This window comes from Leucopleurus acutus, assembly GCF_964270905.1.
Source record: "Leucopleurus acutus genome assembly, chromosome: 9".
NCBI lineage: Eukaryota > Metazoa > Chordata > Mammalia > Artiodactyla > Delphinidae > Leucopleurus > Leucopleurus acutus.
This window is the reverse complement of record NC_139144.1, coordinates 32,459,218-32,482,097: the sequence shown is the minus strand read 5'-3', so window position 1 is coordinate 32,482,097 and position 22,880 is coordinate 32,459,218. Positions and strand designations below refer to the sequence as shown.

At 43.1% G+C, this 22,880-nt stretch overlaps 1 protein-coding gene across 1 annotated transcript in view; it reads right to left on the bottom strand.

Moving 5' to 3' along the window:
• Window positions 1-1,098: 1,098 nt before the first annotated feature.
• Window positions 1,099-22,880, bottom strand: part of GRM3 (glutamate metabotropic receptor 3) — a gene marked incomplete at both ends in the record, with an annotated part of 104,678 nt that continues 82,896 nt past the window's right edge. The window contains 2 exons of the mRNA XM_082846351.1: window positions 1,099-1,172; window positions 14,811-14,985. Coding sequence (XP_082702477.1) covers window positions 1,099-1,172; window positions 14,811-14,985 — 249 coding nt within the window. The remainder of the gene's footprint in view (window positions 1,173-14,810; window positions 14,986-22,880) is intronic.

Below are 22,880 nucleotides of genomic sequence, written 5' to 3'. Positions count from 1 at the left end.
GTTTGCTCCTTTATTTAGGTTAGTAAAACATTCACGTTTAGAGATGAGTCTGTATGCCTGAGCATGGTTCTTGGGACTTTGGAAAAGCATTGGAAAAGAAGATGTACTACATTTTTGTTGCTGCGTTCAGCTATGAACCATGAGAGTGATTTTCCAATGGAATAACAAGAGGCTTCCCCAGGCTCCTTGCTAGTAATTAAGGTTGTTTTGGGAAATGAGAGCCATCAAACCTCCCCTGGCAGGTCAGCCTCTGCAATCAGAGGAATGCAGGGATGGAGGAACCCTCTCTTTGCCTCAGAGCCGTATTTGGGCAAAATCTGGGCTGCCGTACAGATGTGGCTTAAAGAAACCCACAAGGGTATTATCATCTGGCCACTGTAATCCCCTGATATTTGTGCTGTCATCAGTCAAATTCTGATCATGCGATCTGCAAAGAAGGCTACATCTGCTCACAGCTCCCTCGTAGGGTAACAACTTGTGTTCAGCGTATCTAGATGTGAAGAGAAGCACGGTTAGATCATTTCTTCCGACATTAAAGAAGTAGAAATGGTCTAAAGTCAACATACTCAAATTACCTGGAATGACTTAAAAAAAGTACAAGCCATTATCCACCATGCTGGAAAACCTTGAAGGTTTTATTCTCAATATCTTTGCATTAATACAGATGCTTTTTACTTTGTGCTGAGAAAAACAACCTGTTACACACATCATGTAACTTTAATATACAACATAGAAACTCATCCTAAGTTAGTTACAACAAGGACCTACAAAAAACTTCATAGGAAAAAAAGTTACCTAATATCGCCACTGTATTTTCTAATAGACTGACCCTGTTAGACCCTGTCACCAATGCTCAGCTCTGTAAACAATGGTTATTTCCATGTTCTGGGGACTTGTTAATAATAGGGACACTAAAATCAGTCTAAAAAGTTCTAGCACGTCACTATATACTGTACAGTCCTTAAAAATAATTTATTGTACTGTTTCTAAAAAAAGGTACTAGGGGTGTTCTTCTGCTCTGTTTCCACATTCCGGAGCTGCACGTGAGCACTTTCATCTAACAGCCTAAAATCACGAGAACTGAACTGCAATTCACAATCACAGAGATGACGTGGTGGAGTCTAGGACTTCCCGCCCGTTGCACACCGTCGGCACATACGTGCTTGCAGAGGCTGGAAAACAGAGCAGGACAGAAAATTCTGGATTAATCAAGGGGACTACAGAGCTACTGGCATGGATAATCCTAGACACTAGTTAAAAGTAAAAAACTCACTTTAACTTGGCCTTGGAAAATGCTAGGTGATTTAGTGCTGTAGTAGGTCAACTTTCTAAACGCGCTCTGCTCAAAATTAGTTTGTATCCTGGAACTTACCTCCATTACTGTCCTACCTCTTGGAGAGAGTTGATAAGCATAATCACTGTTGAAAGAAGCCACTTGTGGGTTTAAAATTAGCTTTGGTAATCTTTAAACTGGTTAAAATACAGTGTGCAAAATTGAAAGCTCACTGCAGTTTCCTTAGACTGTTAAATTAATTACTATTTTCAATACCTTAATTAATTTTGTTCTCTCTGGGCAGGGATGTCTCTACAGAGTGCCATAAGTCATCCGTGAACTCTACTGCCTGAGAGAATGGTTTGCTATACTTTCATTGTTCAGTGGATAACCTCAGTGAAAATTCTAGTGAGGGCTGTGGTGCTAAGAACTTCAATTTCACAATAGTGTGCAGACAGGAAGACATTCCGAAGTTATGATGCTCTTGTTAATGACAATAGTGACGACAGTGTCGGGGTGTGAGTATAATACGGATATGTATATTCATTCTTTTCAGGGCTTGTCGTTTTCCTAGATAAAATTCCTAGCTCCGAACTTGTTTTAAACAAAAGTTTTGTTTTTGTGAGAAATCTAGGGACAGTTAAGTGATACCTGTTTTGCCCTCAAAGCTCTTTCCTTTTACTGAATGAGAACAAAAGCAAGGAGCCCCATCCTGCATAGGATGAAACTGTATGGTCAAGAGAATCAGTTAGCGATGGCCTCACATTACCTTTTGGAGCTGATGACGTCCCATCGCTTGACCTGTCCATCTGGACACACTCTGCCTGGGAGGAGCTGACCGTCTTGGCTACCTGACCACAGCTCAGGTCAAGCTGCCCAGTCAGCTGTCCCATTCTTTAAGGGCATAGCTCTTGGTTAATAATCGGATAAACTAATTTCATGTCATGCTAAAGTGTTCATGTTCACTATCCTAGTGGAAATATCCTTGCTCAATGAAATTGCATTTTTCATAGGAATTTCTTTAAACACGAAGGAAAAACTAAGTATGAAATTTGATACTACGTGGCAGTAAGTGGGGGAACATTCACCATCTTTGGGACACTGAAGTCTTTCAGCAGACACCGCCCCAACTAGGGGAACTCCAGCCTTTCAGTTTTGCACTGATTACTTGTCTAGGTTTGTGAGAAGGCAAGTCTGTGTGGCTGCCTGAGGTTACAGTGGAGTCATGTGACATGGTAACGCTTTTGGAGATTTTTTCCTTTTATCGTTTTTAGAATGAGGTTCAGTTTCTTTTACAGTATGAGCCCACTAAATGCTGCAATATCTTGGGGGACAGGGATGGCATAATCCACATTTCCTGAAACGTCTACAATGAAGACATAGCGTGTGCCAGATAAATGCTGGATGGAAGGTGACAGTGATAATAATTCCAAATGCGAGGGCATTAATTTATTCTTTGCAAAGCTTCTTAGTATACTTTATCTAATTCTCACTTCATCAAAGCTAGGTAAGGCAAGAGAAAGAACAAGGTGAAACGGAGTCCAAACAAGAGTGCTTCTGGCCATTCAATATGTGCGTTCTCTGCAGCTTCCTTGTAACCACCTGCCTACTTGGCATCTCCATGTGGCTGTTTAATAGGCATTTCAAAATCAAGTGGCCAACACATGACTTTTGATTCCCTGACCTGTCCCCATTTAGTCTTCCTTTCCTCAGTGAATGGTCTCACCATCTGGCTGGTTATCCAAACCGAAAGTCTAACATTTAAGCCTCTTTCCTTTCTTGTCTCTCCTTGCGTGTCAAACCCATGCTCAAGTCCAGTCAACTCAGGCTCCATCTCCAACTACTTCTGTCTCTGCATCCAGCGCCCCGGTCCAGGCCAGCATTCCCTCTCTCTTGGCCACTGGAATAGCTGCACTACTGGGGTCTCCGTGTCCACCCTTGCTTCCCGGCAATGCTTTCTCTATACAGTAGCCAGAGTAGTTTTAAATGGAAGTCACCTACCTACACACCTCCTGTGGCTTCTCTTTGTGCTCTCCTTACTCTGGTTTATAAATCCCAGCACGATTCAGACCATGCCTATCTTTCTGAATTCACCTAATTCTGTGCTCCCGCCCCTACGCTTTTTTTGCTTTTGTTCTCAAACACAGAATACCTATTTCTCAGTTTCTGGCCTTTTGTAATAGCTGTTGCCTCTGCCAGGAATGTTCTTCCCTCTCTTAATCACATATCTGGCTCCTTCCTGTCATCCACGTGTGAAATGTCACCCTCTGAAAAAGGCTGTCATCAGGCCACCTAGTCTGAGGTAACCAGCCAGTTTCTCTCTGTCACATTATCCCATTTTAAAGCTGGGTTTTTTCCTTGCCTTTTTTTTTTTCCTTAGTGTCTTACATCTTATACTCTTGACTAGAAAGTATGCTGGGGCTCTGCTTGTCTTTTTCATTATTTTATCCCTATTGCTGGTCATGGAATAGACACTGTATAAATATTTTCTGAATGATTGTATGAATGGTTGCCTTTCAAAGAATGGGGGAACCAAGAAGGTTTAAAGAAAGAAATAATCTATTATCCTGAAGAAAAGACCAGCAAATGTGAGGCCTTTCGGCAGCCTCATTTTGGAGCAGGTTGGCCTTTCTGCTTCTCAAGCCACGTGGTGGCTTCGACCATCACCCACGTCTGCAAAGAACCGGCTGGGGCTGTGAGCATCCCATAGCAGGCATGCTGCCTTTGACATTTGGACTAAGCTCTTCATCTTTTCCAAGATCAAATTTTATTATTTCTGTGCAGGTTTTTCATTTTCAGAGGTTGAAGAGGAATGATGTGTCATGGGGGTACGTCTAGGAGAACCAGGGATTAGTGTGTTAATGCTCCTTGCTGTCGACCTTGAACTAGTCTAATCCCCTCTCTACCTGCACTTTTAAAGATGGTGTCAGAAACCTACTGCGATGTTCCCCACACTATTCTGGAATTTAGTGTAATTCTCTTCTTAAGCGTGCACTTGTGATTTGCTTGCTGACTGCATTCTAAGTTCTTAAAAATTGGGTATATTTTGACCGTGTAGGTAAGAAGTACACGGGCTGCCCAGATAGCCACAAGCTTACTAGTGTCACATAATCTTCTACTAAACGCCCTGTGGACATCATTATGGAAGGTTACAGAATAACCTGGAATAACCTACCTGCTTTGTAGGGACATTAAAGGGAACACCCTATGTTAGAATGTCTAAACTCTTTGAGGGGAAGACCATGCAAATTCAAGGTCTTCTTGCAAAGAATAACAACGGCAAAAAGCCCCGCAAGACTCTGCAGTTATTTTTTCCCCCAAACACTTTTTAGTGTATTGAAGGGAATTGTAACTTGTGTTTTTCTGCTTCTCTTTTTCTGTTTCATCTGTAGCTTTTGCCAGTGCATTTTTTATTATGTAAAAAAATATTCTCGTTTTGCTACATACTGCTGAATATAGCAGAGGAAATTACTGTTTTATGAGTTTACCATCTCAATTACTTTGCCTTTCATAAATATTTTACAGATGCTCCTGGATTAGCCCATCTGTTATTCCCCAAGGTAGTAAAATACGTGGAAGAGGAAAGTGCCGTCATTTTCGTGTGTGTCTTTGTGATGAGCTTTTCTATGATTTTCATGAAATTCTCGCGAGATTTTTAATGGCGTAAGTTTAACCTATTTTCTTAAGTGAGGTTAGGCGGATTTCTATAATCATCCTTTCTGTCAGAAATAAGAGGTGTGCAGGCTTATTTTTGGCTCTTCTGGGAGTGGGGGGTGAGTAGCCGCTGTTGCTCCAGGCTTACGTGGTACTTCTTGCTGTTTAAAGTGAAAAGTGAAGATAGCTGTAAAAGACCGAATCAGTTCCACAGCTGACCACAGAAGGACCATTCACACCCATCAAAAGGCACGTTTTGCTTCACAAACTTGGTGAAGCTTTAGAGATCAATGCAGCCAAGTGGCAGCTTTGTCTAGCGCCGTGAAATCCACTTTTGTACCAGTGAAGCAGAGACTGGCCAGGCTTTGGAGAAAATGACCCGATTTTTCCAAACTGGGCCCTCGATCAATGCTCAACATATTTATTTAATAGATTCTTAGGGATGCCAAGTCTGTTAGTCAATTTAGTGACTGAGACTTGGTTCCTGAGAATCACTGTGTTACTCTGTGTAATAGATCAGACTTGGAAAAAAATAAAACAAACATTGAAACAGAAAAGACATTCCAGTCTGTTTCCATCTGTTCCATTTCCTCGCTCCTGGTGACCCCAAATAATTTCTCCCAGCATGTCTGCTTGTTTAGATATTTTAATTCTGTGGTCATGGAATGCAATTTCCATCCGTTATTTGTTGCCTTGTCCTCCTGCTTTGTCATTGAACCTGGTTTTTTACTCATCACCTTAATTTACCTGTGCTAGGGCCCCTTGGTCCCGTTTCATAAGAAGTATATGTGTTGATAATGTTGCCTGGGCAGATGCGACACTGCTAGCCACTTGTTTGGTAGCCTTGTTATGTCAGAGATTTCTCAGTGGGAGACTGAGAATCCATTAGTAATAAAAGTGGGCTAGATTCTCAGGGGGTGTTTCCCCCTTTATGACCAAAGTAATTGTCTTAAACTGTTACTAGTAGTCTTAAGAGGAAATCATATTCATTATGATGTTGGATAGAAATCTGTAAACATAAGATTTAGTTTCCAAGTGTGAAGTTCGAACTTATGAAAGCAGACTTCTTCATTCAGTGATTCATTTCTTAGGAGACAGGATTCATGGGAAGAGAAAATACGGCATGTACCTTTTTATAGACCGCGATGCAACTTAATTACCTCATGAACAGAAATGCCACTTGATCTTCAACTTAATACCTCAGTCCACCGTTGCCACATCATGCGGTCCTTTCCAATCGTGTTCTTTTATTCTCTCTTCCCTCCCCCAAGAAGTACCAAAGTTGGATGCACAATAATTTCTAAATAAGAAGACTCAACATTTTTTTGTACTCTTCTACCTATTTTTCATTCTTCCCACATCCTCTTAGTTGCTTCACATCTCCTGTTTCCCCTCTTTTCTATCCAAATGTGTTTTCAGGCGAGGAGCAGAAACTCATTCACCCCAAGGCTCAAACAACTAATAGGAGCTATAAGTGCTACGACGTCTAGGGGATCCAAATCAGAAGCCGAAAGGGTTAAACTCTAAGCAAATAATGTCAGGCATTAATTACTCCTTCTTTCTAGTGGAGCTGATCCTGTCAGCCTCACCTTCCGGTTATCCACAGCAACTGCACGCTGTATTAGCTTCCACTGCTACCAACCTGATTGAAGCCACCATCATCTGGGTTAGGCAGTAGCCTCCTAAATGAGGTCTCTGCCTGCTCGCTGTCTTGTATTCTGCCCACACAGCCAAAACCATGCTTTTAAAGTCAGGTCCTGCCACAGCTCCGATGAAACCCTTCAAGTGTTTTCTCAGTTCTTGCAACAGAAAAGTAAAAGTCCTTACAGTGACTTGCAGGATCCTACAAGATCTGCTCCATCTTTGTCCTAATCTCCTGTCACTGTCACCTTTATTCATTTCCCTAGAGCCTCATTGGCCTCTTAGATGTTCTTCTGACTTTGGACCTTCGCATTTGCTGTTCCCTCTGCGTGGAATGTCTTTCCCCCAGATATCGGCCTGGCTCCCTTCTTTCGTTTCCATCATGTCTCTGCTCAGTGTCACCTTATCACTTCCTTCCACTCTATAAAAACAGGAACTCTCGGTATCCTCAGTCCACCTTATTTGCCTATGTCCCATATTATTTTCTTCACATCACTTATCAGCACCTGAGTTATTAAGCATTGTCGGTTTGTCTGTCTGTGCCCCCTCTTGCCTGATTAGAATGCAAGCACCGTGAGTGTAGAGTTGGTCTGTTTTGTTCATTACCACATCTCCAGTGCCTAGAGCTGAGCCTGGGCACAAAAATTTCTTCAATGAAGGAGTGAATTATCCATCAAATTGGTCACATTTACTTGGTTAGTGGTTTCTCTCCCAAACTCTCTGAAATTATTCCAGGTAAGGCAGAAATGTTAAAAAAATTTTTTCCACATGAGTAGGCATTTTCCTGCTATAGGCGCAGAGATATTTCCATTTATAGATGTCCTCCAGAGAATTTCACTAAAAATGAAGTCATAGAAATAGCATATAATAAATTGAGGTTAGACCCTTTGCTTTGTTTTAAGGTCTTGATCATCTGAGATCAATGTATGGGCAGTATTTGATTAAATACATATTTTCTTTTTTATTGACATATATACATAGTTCTCAGCACGGTACCCTGTTCCCAAAGGCGTTAATAAATTTGTGGTTATGTGGAAATGCAGATGACTATAGGTATCTCTCATACAATACCTGACTCGCTGGTTTAGGGACTCTCTTTGAGCTAGTGTGTTTACATTCTGTTCTAATGTACAATACAGAAGAGAAACTGTACAATGTAATGTAATTCAAGAAAGTGGTGCTTTTAAAAAACTATGGAAATGAGAGAAATTATATCTGACATAAACATTAACTATATTCATTTGTCTTCATCAAATCACATTTTCTAAGAAACTTAGTGTGTAGCCTCTTTGGAATATCAATGCCACACCTTGTCTGTGTGCAGCCTGGGCGTGGGGATCACCGGGGGCTCAAAGAGACATGATTTATGCTGTTGAACTTCCTGGTATGGGCTTTTGAGAGGAACACAAGTCTGTACTCATGCTGGTAGAACAAGATGCTGTCATGTGTGGTGCTTAAGAGAAAGCTTTTAACTTGAAAAAAATCATTGCATGTGCAGATGCTAAGATTCTTACTGTCAGAGTAGTCTCTGAGGGCTTCCCTGGTGGTGCAGTGGTTGAGAGTCCGCCTGCCGATGCAGGGGACGCGGGTTCATGCCCCGGTCCGGGAAGATCCCACATGCCGCGGAGCAGCTGGGCCCGTGAGCCATGGCCGCTGAGCCTGCGCGTCCGGAGCCTGTGCTCCGCAACGGGAGAGGCCGCAGCAGTGAGAGGCCCGCGTACCGCAAAAAAAAAAAAATAAATAAAAGAATAGTGTCTGAGATGAATTTTGTAACTGAGCTGGGGCAGAAAATCCAGAGGCCACAGGAGCCATAGAGCAGCTTTTGAGAGTTTTATCTATGACTTCACTTATCAAATTCCTTAAAGTACCTAATAGATGGGACCCTGGTTTTCTCATCTATAAATGTGTTTGTTAGAATAAATGATCCTTAGCACCCCTTCCAGCTCCAGGCTGTGTAATAAAGAAGGTGGGCTGTAGCTGCTTGGAGAAAACCTGGCAAAATAGTAGAGGTAAAGAGAAAATGATTTAAGGGTTGCTTTAGAGTGGTTGTGAGAGAAGTAAATGGAAATGTCAAATAAAAGAAGGAGAGGTATTAAACATCAATTTCCTAATGTATAATAGGGTTACCTATCATAGCTGGAGACTATCCCCCCATCCTCAATGAGGGAATGAAGGGGAATAGAAAGAATGAGGTTCTCAGGGGTGCTGTGGACTTTGCTCTCTTAAGGGAAAATGGATTGACGTATATCTGATTTGGATGTACTAGGTGTATTCTGCCTGGAAGCAAATGGCTCAACTTACTGACAACTCTAGGCTCTTCCTACGTTGGTCAGAGAGGATTTATGTTTATAATATACTTACGCCTGTGGCGAAGAAGACGTTCATTTCAGTCTGGGTTGCCAAATAACTTCCTGATTTGCTGGCCAGTCATCATGGGACTCCCTGAACTGTAAAGTGCAGGTATATTATGCTGTTTTTCTGGACTAGCACAGTAGAGAAGAAACTTGGCATTATGTGCTTTTTTTTTTTTTTTTTTTTTAAATAAAGTCCTGTTCAGAGTTGAACAATGGCTTGCCCCGGCCAACTGGAGTATCTTCAAAGCTTGGCCATTGATAAATGCAAAGGCTTGTCCTCAGGTACTTGCTTTCTGTTGCTGAAGCTCTGTGGCAAATTATACTGTGAAACTAGAAGACGGTTCCCTCGATCTTTTTAGACTGCTGCTTTCTTTTTATAATGTGCCAATGCTTAGTGATAAAGAATAATTCTATTAATGGAGCAGTTCGCACATTACCACCTAGACAAGTGACTTTCTGAATAAGGTTGTGGCAGAGAAAATCAATCTCCATGTGCCCATGGCTCCTCCGGGACCCAACTCTGGGCATCATTAATCAGCAGAAGCCTCTTGGCTGATTTAATGATAATGACATCCATACATCTGAATGATCACCGTGAGCAAGGGAAATACACATCCCTGTAGGACCACGTCTGGGGACATAATAGCTCTGAAGACTGTTGGACACACTCCATTTCTTTCTTCTCCCCCCAGCCTACGCTGATGCAAACCCATATTAGCGTCAGCAGTATTCTGACCTGCGCAGGGCCTATAGGATTTTATGCTGCCAAACCTCACGTGTGCATCCAGTTTGTCTCCCTCACAATGACGCCATTCGCTTACATTCTGCACCCGTGCTGGTAGAACAAGATGCTGTCAGGTGTCGTGCTGAAGGGAAGGCTTTTAATTAAAAAAAGAAAAAATCATTGCATTTGCAGATGCTAAGATTCTCAGCATACGTTCCTGATTGCCTGTCTTTGGGAATCAGCTGTGGGAAGCTCCTTTGCTTCTAAAGCTGAACCAAACAAAGAATGACCTCTTTTTTTTTTTTTTTCCTCTTCCAAATACAAAGGATGTTTACTTATGTGTGTGGGTGTGGGAGCAGCGTTATAAATATGAACTTAGGATTTCAGGGTCTCTGAGTTCTACTGCTCTTGGAAGGTGCATTCCCACCTTCAGTAAATGTTTCTTGAGTGGCCAGGTGCTTCTATGGGAGAAATGCCCTCTGTGGAGGGTTCGGACAGCAATGGGGGAAATGACTGTGCTGGGATGTGGCTCTTGGCATCATGAAGCAAAGGATGGGACTTCAAGGGACTCTCCTTCTCTGAACCCAGGGCCTCCTTTCTCTTTGAGGGCATCTAAGTGGAGCTCCCTGCTCTGCACTGATAGCCGTGGATGAAGCAGACAGGATGGTTTGGGCCAAGGTTCTCAAAACATTTTCCTTGGACCATCTCTGTTGAACCAGCTGGAGTATCTGTTACCGACCACACTTCTGGCCTTTACCAAGACCCCATGATACAAAGGGTGGGGCCTGGGAATCTCCATTTCAAAGAGTTTTTTTTTTTTAATACACAAATATTGGGGACAACTGGCCTATGGGTACACTTAGTGGAGAAAAATTACTGTTTCATTTTTATTATTCTGATTCCCACTGTATGTAGTTAATCAGATACAACTAAAATTGGTCTCTTTTGCATACAGCAATATGTAAACATTTCTCAAATGGTGAGTTTTCCAAGATGTCCTTAACGATGTTCTTTCTTCCATGCCTGCTTCTGAGTTTGGCCATGCTTTCCTATCTTTTGGGAGCAACTGCTCAGATTTTAAAACCCGCTAACTGAACTTCTTTCTGCTGTCAGCCACCTTAGCTGCTGTCAGGGAGCTCACTTAGACTCCAAAGTGATGTGGTATCTCTGCTACTCTCTCGCCAGAGAATTAACCCTGAATTAATATGGCCGCAGCTTCCAGTCAGGGTGACTTCTTGGTATTGCATAAGCTGAAGTGTGTCACGTCACTTAATCCCTGCTAAGAGTGCAGTACCGGTTGGATTTGGGATTTGGAGAGCGCAGCGTAATAAAAATGGCCACAAATTCTTTGAGCAGTGGAGTCTGCCCCCCTCCCCTTGAATCTGGGTGGGCTCTATCGTGCTGTCTGGGTCCCACGTGGAGAGGCATCCCACCAAGGCACCATGTACGAGAGTGAATCACTGCAGACCCTCCAGATCAGTTCAGTCTCAGCTGACACCACAGAAGGACCCCAGTCAGGGCCTTGCAGAGCAGGTGGACTGCTCAGTCAAGCCTTGCCTGAATTCCTGACCCACTAAATCAGGAGAGACAACAAAAGGGATTCCTTTTAAGCCACTAAATTTGGGGGAAGTTCGTTATGAGGGAATAGATAACTAAATGTGTCTGTGCGGGGGGTAACTCCGTTGCTATACCAGCTTATTCTCGTCCATACGTGGGGTTTTTGTTTTTACCTCTGGAGGCACTAGGTCAGAAAAACAGCAGCAATACTGGGAACAATAATCCATTGGAATAAAATGCCTGCAAATACTTAACCAGAAGAACATAAATTATGTACAACCTAAGAAAAGCACACGCCGTACTTAATGAACGCAGAGCAGTTTAAGGATTTCTCTTGATTCTTTAAACAGCGTACTTCCCAGTATTTAGGAGGGAGATGGATATTAATTGAGCTGAATCTATAATGGAGGAAACAGGCACTGAAATATTAAGCCAGTTGCTTAAATTTTCATCATAGTGGGTCAGTAACACGTTTATACATAGAACTAGATCCCATAGGCAAGTGGCTTTCAAATATCTTTGATTGCAGTTCACAGAAATAAATATTCTACCTGAACCTGGTACCCATACATAAACCTGAGCAAACTTGGTGAAATACTATTTACCCTGTTACATATGATGCACTCTAAGATACTTTATTCTCTTCTCTTTTATTTTTATATATTTTTTTATTTTTTTTATTTTTATATTTTTTATTATTATTATTTTTAAATGTCCAGGTCAGTTTTATTTTATTTAATTAATTAATTAATTTGGCCATGCCGTGCGGTATGCGGGATCTTAGTTCCCTGACCAGGGGTCGAACCCGTGCCCCCTGCATTGGGAGTGCAGAGTCTTAACCACTGGACCACCAGGGAAGTCCCTCTATTTCCGTTTTTAAAAAATGCTGGTCAAACATGCTAAGTAAATTTCATGACCCATTAATGGATTACATTCTACAGTATGAAAAACACTGCCCTGGACACTAACCTTCCTGGGACCAGGGATTCTGTCCTATTCACCACTGTGCTTAGAAATTTCTGGTGTATAGAAGGCATTCAGGCATTTAATGACTTTAATGAATTTCATGACAGTGGTTCCAATTTATTAAAATAGGAAGGATACTAATCACAAGTCAGGAAATCCAGTGTCAACTCTTGAATCATTGTATATCCTTGAGAAGTAACTTCTCTTATTTTCTCACCTACAAAATAGAACTTGTGATATCTTGTACACGTGGGATAAAATGAGCCCACAAATATTAAACTATCGTGAGTAAAAGATAAAGAATTACAAATACAAATAAAAGATCAATGGATTCGTTACTCACGCACTTTGAAATGCCGAGAGATACCACTCAGATACTTCACTTCGTTACTTTACTGCCATTTCTTTGATTTGGATTAATTAGAGGAAAATTGTGGGAAAAATGAGATCTAAATTTAGACCTTTTTAAGGAAAAAAATTAAATTTCACTGAGTAACAAAGTAGTCCTAAAATGTTGGGCTGGATAGACTCCTACCTTGAAGTATTAGTCGGGCCACTAGCAGATTAGATACCGAGTGACCGCTTAAGCAGGTCCATGGCAGTTGCAGTCCATTGTTTTTGTGTAAATGAACATTTCTGAAATTCTGAGGGGAGGCTCGATTGGGTAAAGTGTCCTTGTTAACTCTTCAGGAATTTATTAATTGCTAGTACATACATTAGAAAATGCCACCATATCTAAATTACCGAGGTTCGGATGTATGAGATCTGAAAAGTGTCTGTGGAAGACTTAGGGACTCTGCTAAGTTGTTTTAATAACAGCCAAGAAGAGCTCTAAGCTATCAACAAGACTCTTTCTGCCCAGAGGTAAATCAGGCTGCATAGCCTAGGGTAATTTTCCTTTGTTCTCCCTGGAAAGTCTACCAAGTAAGTAGTTCATGGGAAATTTCCCGGCTTGTTTTCTGGATGAAGTAGCACGATAAGGTGGTTTGGTGCCCTGGCTTTGAAATCAGAGAAACTGGCTCTTAAGTTCTGGTTCTGCCACTTTCAATACGTGTGACCTTGGGTAGATCCCCAAGAGTTGTGAGCGTTAAATAAGCTATATCCCATGTGCACACATGTATGAAGTACTTAGCACAGTGCCCAGCACAAAGGAAACAATAGATGATAGCTCCTCTTAGCTGTATTATTGTTGTTTTTGTTAGTTATTATTATTAGTTATATGCCAGTTCTTTCTGGTCTGGACTAGCTAGCTTTTATAGTTCAGCTGCTGGAAAAGAGATTTGTTTGCTCAAGAAATAAGCAGGTTTCTTTAAGGTTCAAGGAAAATTATTTCACGAGTTTTACCAGGTCCTGGGACTCAGCCCTCGTGACACCTGGAAATTTAGCTGAAAATGCAATAAGGTCTCCATCTCTATAGCAGCTGAGACGCAGGAGTGGTATACACAGCGCATCACGGAACACGTGCTGTCAGCCGTCAGTCTTCCCTTCGTTTGCCAGGAAAAGGGCAGCCCTATAAAATTGTGCACTTTGTTGGAGAAACTGGGGCACTAATGCGATTGCTCACTTTGTGATGCTGAGCTATTTCAAAGTTTCCTTTCTAATCGGCTCGGGGCAAAATTGTGAAGTAGTCATTTGTCTCTGTCACTTCCAGGCCTCCTTCCCCCCACCCCCCTTCCCCTTCCTCTCCCCTCCTTCCCCCTCATCCTTCTGTCAGTGCATTTCTCCTACTTTATACCATAGATTAGCTGAAAATGGCTTCAAAGGTTGTCCCCTTTAGCTACCTTTGTGTTTTAGATGCCTCTGAAGAATTAAATGATTCTCCAAGGCTACTGTTGCAGATACTTGCAGGCCAGGAGGTGAGAGAATTCTGGCTGGGAGTTACCCTGGTATCTTTCAGTTAGCACTGCCTCCTCAGCTAAAAAAAAGAAATTGTGTCTTTGTCTTTGAAATAGGAGGAAGATCTATTCTAGCGTTTTCCAAAGTGTATTCCATGGGCTGTGCAGTTGATTTTACTGTGATCAGTTACTTTTAAGAAACTGTAAATAACAAAGTGAAACAGGTTTCCCTGCTGTAGAGATTCTGAAAAACCTTTTTCATGCTCATGTCAAAGGAGGCGCTTTGAACTTCCAAGTGGGTATTTAGGATGTAGCATTTTCCACCTTATTTGATTATCTTCCTCTTCTAATTTTCATGAAGCACCTTCAGCATCTGTGTGACACAGAACATACTTTACAGAGCACCAGTCTAGTCCAACCCTCTAGGCCAACTAAGGAAGGAAACAGTAAAGTGATGTGCTCAAGGTTACCTGTTGACCTAGTTGCAAAGTCAGGACTAGAAACTTGGTTCTCTGGCTCTACAACGTGGTCAAAAATCCCATTTGTGGTTATGGATTTAATGTCTGTCATCCCTGCTAGACCACGTACTGCCAAAACCGAACCTTGACCTCTTCTGCTTATCACTGTATCCTTAGCACCCAGCACAGTACCTGGCACACAGTGATCAAACCAGCACTTACTAAACTGAGTTGAGATTGATTATGGGGATGGACGTGTGTTGCCTGTTTCTGTCTATGTCTGTTGCTTCTCCTTCTAGCCTGCTCCCTACTATATATGAAGGGGTCAGTGTCAAGTTCCATACTTACACTGAGAATACGTGGTCCCAGTTCCACTGACACTGAACCTGTTCAGGTGCAGTCTGTGTGTGACCACATTCTTCTGGGGTTGAAACAGGATGATGTGCACCTTGGGTGCAAACAAACAGCCCAGGACCACGAATCCACTCAGGCTAACCGAGATGCACATGGTCGTTGTCTGCACCTATAAGAAAAGATTGCCTAGTTAAGTGTCTTGACTATAAATTCAACACAGTGGCCAACTCAAGAGAGCACTGAAAAAAGAGCAAACTGAAAAAACCCAAATCATCCACAGTTCTGTTATTATTCTAGCCAAACCAATACAGCAATTATATTGGATCTTCTGAGTTTGGGATGCACATGGAAACATTGCTTAGGATTTGTAAGCAAACACTCTCTGTGTTTGGTGTCCTGAAGGCTTGCCAAGACGTCACACAGATTTTCTTGTTTTGTTTGTTTTTACTTTGTATAAAGATATTTCTGCAGAGCCACTGGAAGTCAGAATCTTAAAGAGTAAAATATCAATATTCAATGGTGAAGTGACCAGATAACTGATAATTTGAGTCAATCAACTTGGCTTGTTAAGGTTTACTATATTATGAACAAATCTGGTCCTGTTTCATATTTCCATTTCTCTTTCTTGCTGGGAGCTCTATCAGCTCTTGGTTTCCCTATTCAACACTGGGGGGCATTATCAACTTTCTTCTGGGGTACCTACTCTTTTAATTATTTCATTAGCATCTCTCTGGAATTTTGATACACCAGGTACTCGCTGTTTCATCTTTCTGTTCTCCAGGTTTCTATGCACCCATCCTTGACAGAGAATTTTCCCTTGCGCCCTCTTTGCTTCCCCTGAAAGCAAACCTCAGAACTAGGTTTTATCATCTCTTCTTTTCATTCCCTTGCCCGCACTCTTCATCTTCTCCGCTCTCTTCGTTTATCCTGGCTTCAGGTCCCATAGATTTTCTGGAAAATCCCAAATCAGATTCTACATATTTAATCACTTTCAGTATGAAAATGGAAATTAATTATTTCTTCTATCAGTTTCTACTCAGAGTAACTATGGTAAATCCTAGAGTCATTTTAGAGTTCTTTTTCCTTTTTCCCCAGCCGATGCTATTACCAGATAGCAGTAATTTCTCATGCCCTAAAGTGTCTGACCTTCCTCTGTAATCAAAGGAAGCTGAGACTGAACAGTTAACGGGAAGGGCCACATAACTTTAGAAGACCTCTTCCTGTTTTTGATTTTTAAAAAATCAGGTTGCGCTTGTATCATAATTCTTCAGACTCTGGTTTTACTTTAATTGCTGAAAGTAAGTCTCTCCTCACTATCTTTTTTTTTTTTTAAGTTAATTTTATTTTTGGCTGTGTTGGGTCTTTGTTGCTGCGTGCAGGCTTTCTCTAGTTGCGGCAAATGGAGGCTACTCTTTGTTGCGGTGTGCGGGTTTCTCATTGCGGTGGCTTCTCTTGTTGCGGAGCACAGGCTCTAGGTGCGCGGGCTCAGTAGTTGTGGCTCGCGGGCTCTAGAGCGCAGGCTCAGTAGTTGTGGCGCACGGGCTTAGTTGCTCCGTGGCACGTGGGATCTTCCTGGACCAGGGATTGAACCCGTGTCCCCTGCATTGGCAGGCGGATTCCTAACCACTGCGCCCCCAGGGAAGCATTATCTTAAAGCTCATTATCTTAAAGCTCTTGCTCCCCTAACCACTCCAGTGCTTTCCAACTTGGTCCCCAGTTTCAGGCTCTTCTCTCTTTTGTCAGCTTCTCAGAAAAGTCTACTATCTAATTCCATGATGGAAAAGCCTTGATAAATCATAACTATGTTATTTATAGCAAGTCCATTACTGACGTAATTTTTCTTCTTACATATATGTATAATATGATATTAGAACTGTGCTGTTCCTGCCTCGGTTTTGACCATGGTGCCAGTGTGAAAGCTATCAGATATCCCAGCGAGGGTGAGACAAGTTCAAATGTGCACTTTTCAAGAAAACCTTCTATAACTTTGAAACTCCTCACATACTTTAAGACATTACAAGGAGAGGAGAAGGGAGGCTTCTGTGAGGAGATCTCGGCCCAAAGCTGTGCTGTGAATTCCATGCCCTCCACCCCTTAGGGGGATTGTGTCCATCTCTTCACTTAAAGCTTACAGAGGAGGGCGTCACTGTGGCCCTTCACAGAAGGTTTGAGGTTTTTCTGTGGTTGGGAGGGTGCTCTGGCCGGGAGCCTGATTCCTGTCTTGAAAATCTAGAAGGTGAGAAATGGCTAGTCACTTTTGTAGCAGAGCAAGGAGACTGGCTGATGTACTGAGGTAGTCCTTTACTCTAAAAATTTATCAAAACAAACGCTACGGGAGTGGTATGCCGGAAAGGTGAGCCATTGTGGGTCGTCTAGGGCCCACATGGAGGGGCCTGGAGTCCTTCTCAGAAGGAGGCTAGAGAGGAGTAGCTGGATTGTGACGACTCAGAGTAGCGAATTGCCAGCCAACTCCCTCAAGGACTTGCGGGAGAAAAAGGCCAGCAGGACCTTCCTGATAATCAGGTGAAAGCACCCTTTAATCATCTTCCAGGTTATCCCAAGGATGTGTCTTTAGCCACTGCGGACTTAGAGATCATAAAGTCATCCTGTTATGTAAGAACCATCCTACTTCTTCCTTATTACTCTCTAACCGGGCCTGAGAGGGACGTAGCAACTGGTGGACTGGGGAGTGTGAGCTGGGAGAAAGGGGAAGCCAACCACTGCAGCTCCAAGGCAGGCCAGACCTCAGGAGAAAATGATACTGAATGTTAACCTCATGATATGATTTGATAACTACATAAGACAAGGCATTTCAATTTCCTACTAGAGACATTTTTCCTTTGAAAATGATTGTAGGACCTTATGTCACCTAAGGGCACACAAATTCATGGGCCTACCAAGGTCATGAGAGTTTTCATTCACTGATGTACCCCCAGCACTAGGATGGTGTCTCACATAAGGTGAACAGTCAGTGTTTGGATGTATCCACTGGAATTTCCATCCAGGGGTGGAGGGGTGACTAATCTCACTACTAAAGGGACACAGGGAAGCATAACTAAAGGTGCATTTTGGTCATAGTTTCTGCTGCATAGTTTTCAGTATACCCGCTTTAAATTTGATAACCTTTTAATTTTTTTCAAAGCCCAAGTATCAGCCTCATAGTCTCAGTTGCCCAGTTCCCTCTATAACTCACACTATAAAGAGTCTGTATTTATCTATACTTATTTGTTCTGCGTCTTTGAACACTCCCAGCCCATGCTGCTTTGTTTTCATCTTCCTCAAGCTCCTAGAAACACTTGACATGGTTAATCACTTCCTGGATCCCTCCTCCCCTCACTGGACAGTTCCTTGTCTGAGTTGCTGACTTTTTCTCTTCTACCTGAATTCTAAGTGCTGGAGTGTTTCAGAACTCAGTTTTGGACACTCTTCTCTTTACCATCTCATTGAGTTCCGTGGCTTAAGCACCTCCTACGTGGATGGTATTCATCCGTGCAGTTCTAGTTCCAGCTTATCTTCTGGGCCTCCAGACCTATACATTCAAATGCCATCTTGGCATATTGTTGTGGATGTGTAGTGGGCAAATCAGAATCAATATGTAAGCAGAACTTGATCCTTTCCTCCAGGTATCTCCATTTAAGTGACACCAAATGCCACCCCCTCGTGCAAGCCAAAAACCTGAGAGTCATCCTTCATTTTGCCATTTCCCTCACACCCACACATCCAATCCAATAGCAAGTTCTGTTGGTTCTTTCGGAAGATAATCCTTTATGGTCTCTTGGGCTTCTGTATGTCTTTCCAGCAGCGGCTCCGACTACCTTTGTTCTGGACTTTCTTTTCAATGGTATTTTTATAGCAAAGAGCCCTAGAAGATAGAGGTAGTGCCTGTGGAACAGAGGACCAGCATATCACTCATTAGAGAAGATTCAGGTTCCCCAATCTAACTGTTCTTCCCTGTAATGCCACCGCTGACTGTGCCGTGGTCATGGTGCCCTTTGCATAGCCTGTGGGAAGTGGGGCTCAGGTAACCAGAGCCAGTGCGGAACTCTGGCTACTGCCATTGCTTTGAGTCAGAGTCCTTTTTGTCAGCGTCAACAAAACTGTGGCAAGCTAACATGTTAAGTTGGAATCAGTCAAGTAAAATCTCAGACTCTTCGGTCTTTGACAGTTGTGACAGTGAGCTCGGAAAGGCTTTCTCAAAGAGGAAGGATGAGGGCCTCGTGGGCTGATGAACAGGCCTTGAGAGCAGTCCGTGGGGATCCGTAGCAAACAGGCTGACCAAACTGTACGGCCAACCAGGCAATAAATAGTGTTCCACTTTATGGCCCTTAAAGAAGAGGATTTGGGGGGTGGTTCGCAGGCTGAGTAACGGGAAGTGGATTCGGATAGAGCTGCTAGACCTGTACTGAAATTGTTGCTGACTCACCCCTGGGGGTGCCGTGGATTTCCCCCCTATTCTGATTCAGGTCCTTGGTGGGCAGAAAGTTCTACTCTTTTTTCACATAAAAGTTGCAGAGACAAGCACCTACACTGACCCTACACTGAAAAGAGAAGCCTTCAGAGAAGCAGAGACCAGGTGAGTCATTTAAACTTTGGCTGGCTTCCTTGGGAAATGAGGGAAGAGGGCGACCAGTGCTTGTGAAGGAAGAATGGCAACAGCTAGGCCCTCTGAGGGCTCATGCCTTGGTATAGTCTCTCACGCCAAACTTAGATCCATTCTGCGATGACAGAAGTCTCAGTTTTTTACAGTGGAACCTGGCTGCAGAAAAGGAGCTTTGGCCCTCTCTGTCAGATTGCCCTGAAACAGGATAATGCTCTGGGAAGCCAGAGATGACGCACTGACCGGTATCTGGGCTCTTCCTGACCTGGACTGGGTTGAAAATGCTGACAGAAGTGCTGCACCAAAGAATGAGAGACGGACGCAAGGAAATCTGGACGAATTCCTGCCGTCAGCTGCAGCCCTGGAAAGCTTGCTTAGCCCTTAGGCTAAAACCAGGCAAGATGCTAAGAGATGTTATCACGATGAGACAGCAAATGCCCTGGATTAAGACGAACTCCTTGAAAAAAGTTGCTGCTGTCTGTGCAAGTCAGTGGCGAGTGAGCTGAAATCCGCAAACCACGTGGCCCAGGCAGATAGCTACCGATATCTGGCTCTGGCCTCTGAGTCAAGGGGTCCCCCAAACTGAAATGAACGGTGACAGTAATGATGACGTTGCCATTCAATTCAGGGTTCTGGGTGCTCAGAAACATTGGACCTTCGTTTGGTTGAGCCATGCGTAGCTGCTGCCTGCTTGAAACACAGAGCAAATGTGCCTTCCTTCCTGGCATGGAGATGTCCGTGCTGCCTGATTCCTCCCTTACCCTCTCCATCCTGATCGCAGCTGCCTTAAGAAGAAAGGAAGGATAGGAACAATGTCTCCCCATCCCCAAGGGTGGCTGCCATCCATATGCACCAGACCCAGTATGCTGGGAAACTCTGGGGAGGGAAGAACTCGAATCTTTATGCTCTGTTGGTTACAGACAGCCAAGTCACCATCCTACCCAGGCCTGTTAGGAAGAAGGCTGGGCTGGGACCAGAATGAGGCAAATGAGGAACTTGCTTGAGATACACATTTAAGGAGGCACCCAAAACTCAGTAATCAAGACAAGTAATTTTTTTTTTTTTTTTTTTTTTTTTTTTGCGGTACGCGGGCCTCTCACTGTTGTGACCTCTCCCGCTGCGGAGCACAGGCTCCGGACGCGCAGGCCCAGCGGCCATGGCCCACGGACCCAGCCGCTCCGCGGCATGTGGGATCTTCCCGGACCGGGGCACGAACCCGTGTCCCCTGCATTGGCAGGCGGACCCTCAACCACTGCGCCACCAGGGAAGCCCCAAGACAAATAATATTTTACTGCAGTATTTTTTAAAAATAAAAATTCATGCTAAAAGCCTACGATGAAAACAATACCAACCTTTTAAATAAGGTTAGGATCGGTAACAGTGCTGGGCTGTGATGTATTCAAAGTGAAGGCAAAAAGTCAGCAATACTGATCCTATCGTGATGCCTGCTCATGCACGTGTTACCGGGCCCACTCTGCACTGCCTACTGGAAATTGGGACTTGCGCAACCTACACAAATGCTGAAGTTCTGGCCACAGTGGTGGCTGCGGGTAATAAAAGTCCTTTGTCTCTGAGTTAGGAGTCTCAGGTCTTCTGTCAGCATCCCCGAAACTGTGGCGGGCTAGCCTGTTAGATTGCGGGATGGATTAAAAACACTTCTCGGTCCTTCACAGGTTCTGTCTCCATCACTGACATCCTACCCTTGGCTCGGGCCCCCATCATCTATCGCAGTCACTTAACTGCTCTCCCCACCCCTGCTTTTTCCTTTCTGTCGTACGTTGTCTTTAGCAGCTTGATTTTTTTTTTTTTCCTAAAATGTGAGATCACAAAATATGAGATCATTAAACTGCTCCATTTAAAAGTATTTCAGTGGTTTCTTCTTCCATAGAGAACAAAAATCTAAACTTTTTGCTATGGCCTATAAAGTCCTATGTGGTCTAGCTGCCCACCCTCCCAACCGCCTACCTCTCGTATAAACTCACTCTCCCCTCTACTCATTGAACTGTAGCCAGATACACCTTTCTTTTCTAAGACATTTTTGCCTAGGGGTGTTTGCACTTGCTGTTTCTTCTGTCTAGCGGGTAGAATTCCCCTGGTTTGCTCCTTCCCATCTTTCGGTAGGGTATTATGAAATAGGCACTAGTAGGGGTGGCAAACACTTTTTGAAAGAATGAGATGTGATACATTTCTTTAAATCTTCAAGATAGTCAGCATGGGAAAATTGGAATTTCTCTGCAAGTACTTAAACCTTGTAAAAATTCTAAAGTCACCTCCGAGTCTGCCTAGGCAAAATGCTTTGCCTGCACCAACCCCAGTAAGAATCCAGCATCTTGATACCTAGAGTACAGTCCTTTGCCTCGCAGCATCTCCATCATCTGGGAGCTTGCTAGAAATCCAGAACCTGGGGCCTCATCCCTTCTTACTGAATCAGAATCTTTAGCAAGATTCCCAGGTGGAGGCGCCCTAAAGTTTGGGAAGCACTGTAGTAGCATAACCCCGCTCCCTTCCGTCATAGTACTCACCACCGCATGAGTTATCCTGAATGTTCACTTATTAATTGTTTACTCACCATCTCTATGCTCCTCTCATTCCCCACCAGATTGTAAGTTATAAAAGAGGAGGGGCTTGTCTGTGTTGATAGCTGTATCCCCAAGGCCCATAATAAATGCTCAGATACTTTTGGAAGACACGAATGAACAAAATACTCAGTAATTACCATTTAAACTTTTTATGGTAAACTTTCCACCCAAACGTGACCTAGATTTTCTTTACACCATTGGAACTATGTATTGGATCCCTGATGACTCGGTGTTTGATTCTTACGCTCTCTGGGATGGTTTTGTTGTGATACAGAAGGAGGCAGCCTGGATATTTCTCAAAGATCCTTTGAAGTTTTGGATTCTTACCCAAGTTTTTGCTCGCTCCATCTTGATGTCTCTTACAGCGTTGACTAGTCTTGTTTGTTCTAGGTTTTACTGCTACAAGTTCATTCTTCATATTAAGGATAGATAAGTGTGTGATATAGTAGGAAAGGCATGGATTTGGATCCAAAAAACTAGTCCTCCTATTTTTTAACTGTGCCACCTGGGAAGTTAATTGCCCTCTGAGTCTGTTTACTCATCTTCCTAATGGATAATGAAATTCGCTTTCCAGGGTGCTAATGAGAATAACATAAGCTCACGTATGCAAAGCACTTGGTAGAATAAGGTCTTGGAATTTGGTCAGGAAGACTTAGTTCCTTTCTTTCCCTCTTGCCTTAATCATGTCACTTTTTGCCCAAGTGAACAACCAACCAAAAGAAAACAAGAAAAATTTAAAAATCACAAGACCTCAAAGCCCTTACACGTTATTTAAATGAATTCCTCTACCTGGTATAATCTGACCAAGCTGCCAGTTCCCATTAATTTCTCACTAGACTCCGCCTGTCTTCCATTTGAGCACGACCGACATTATTGCATTCTTCTTGG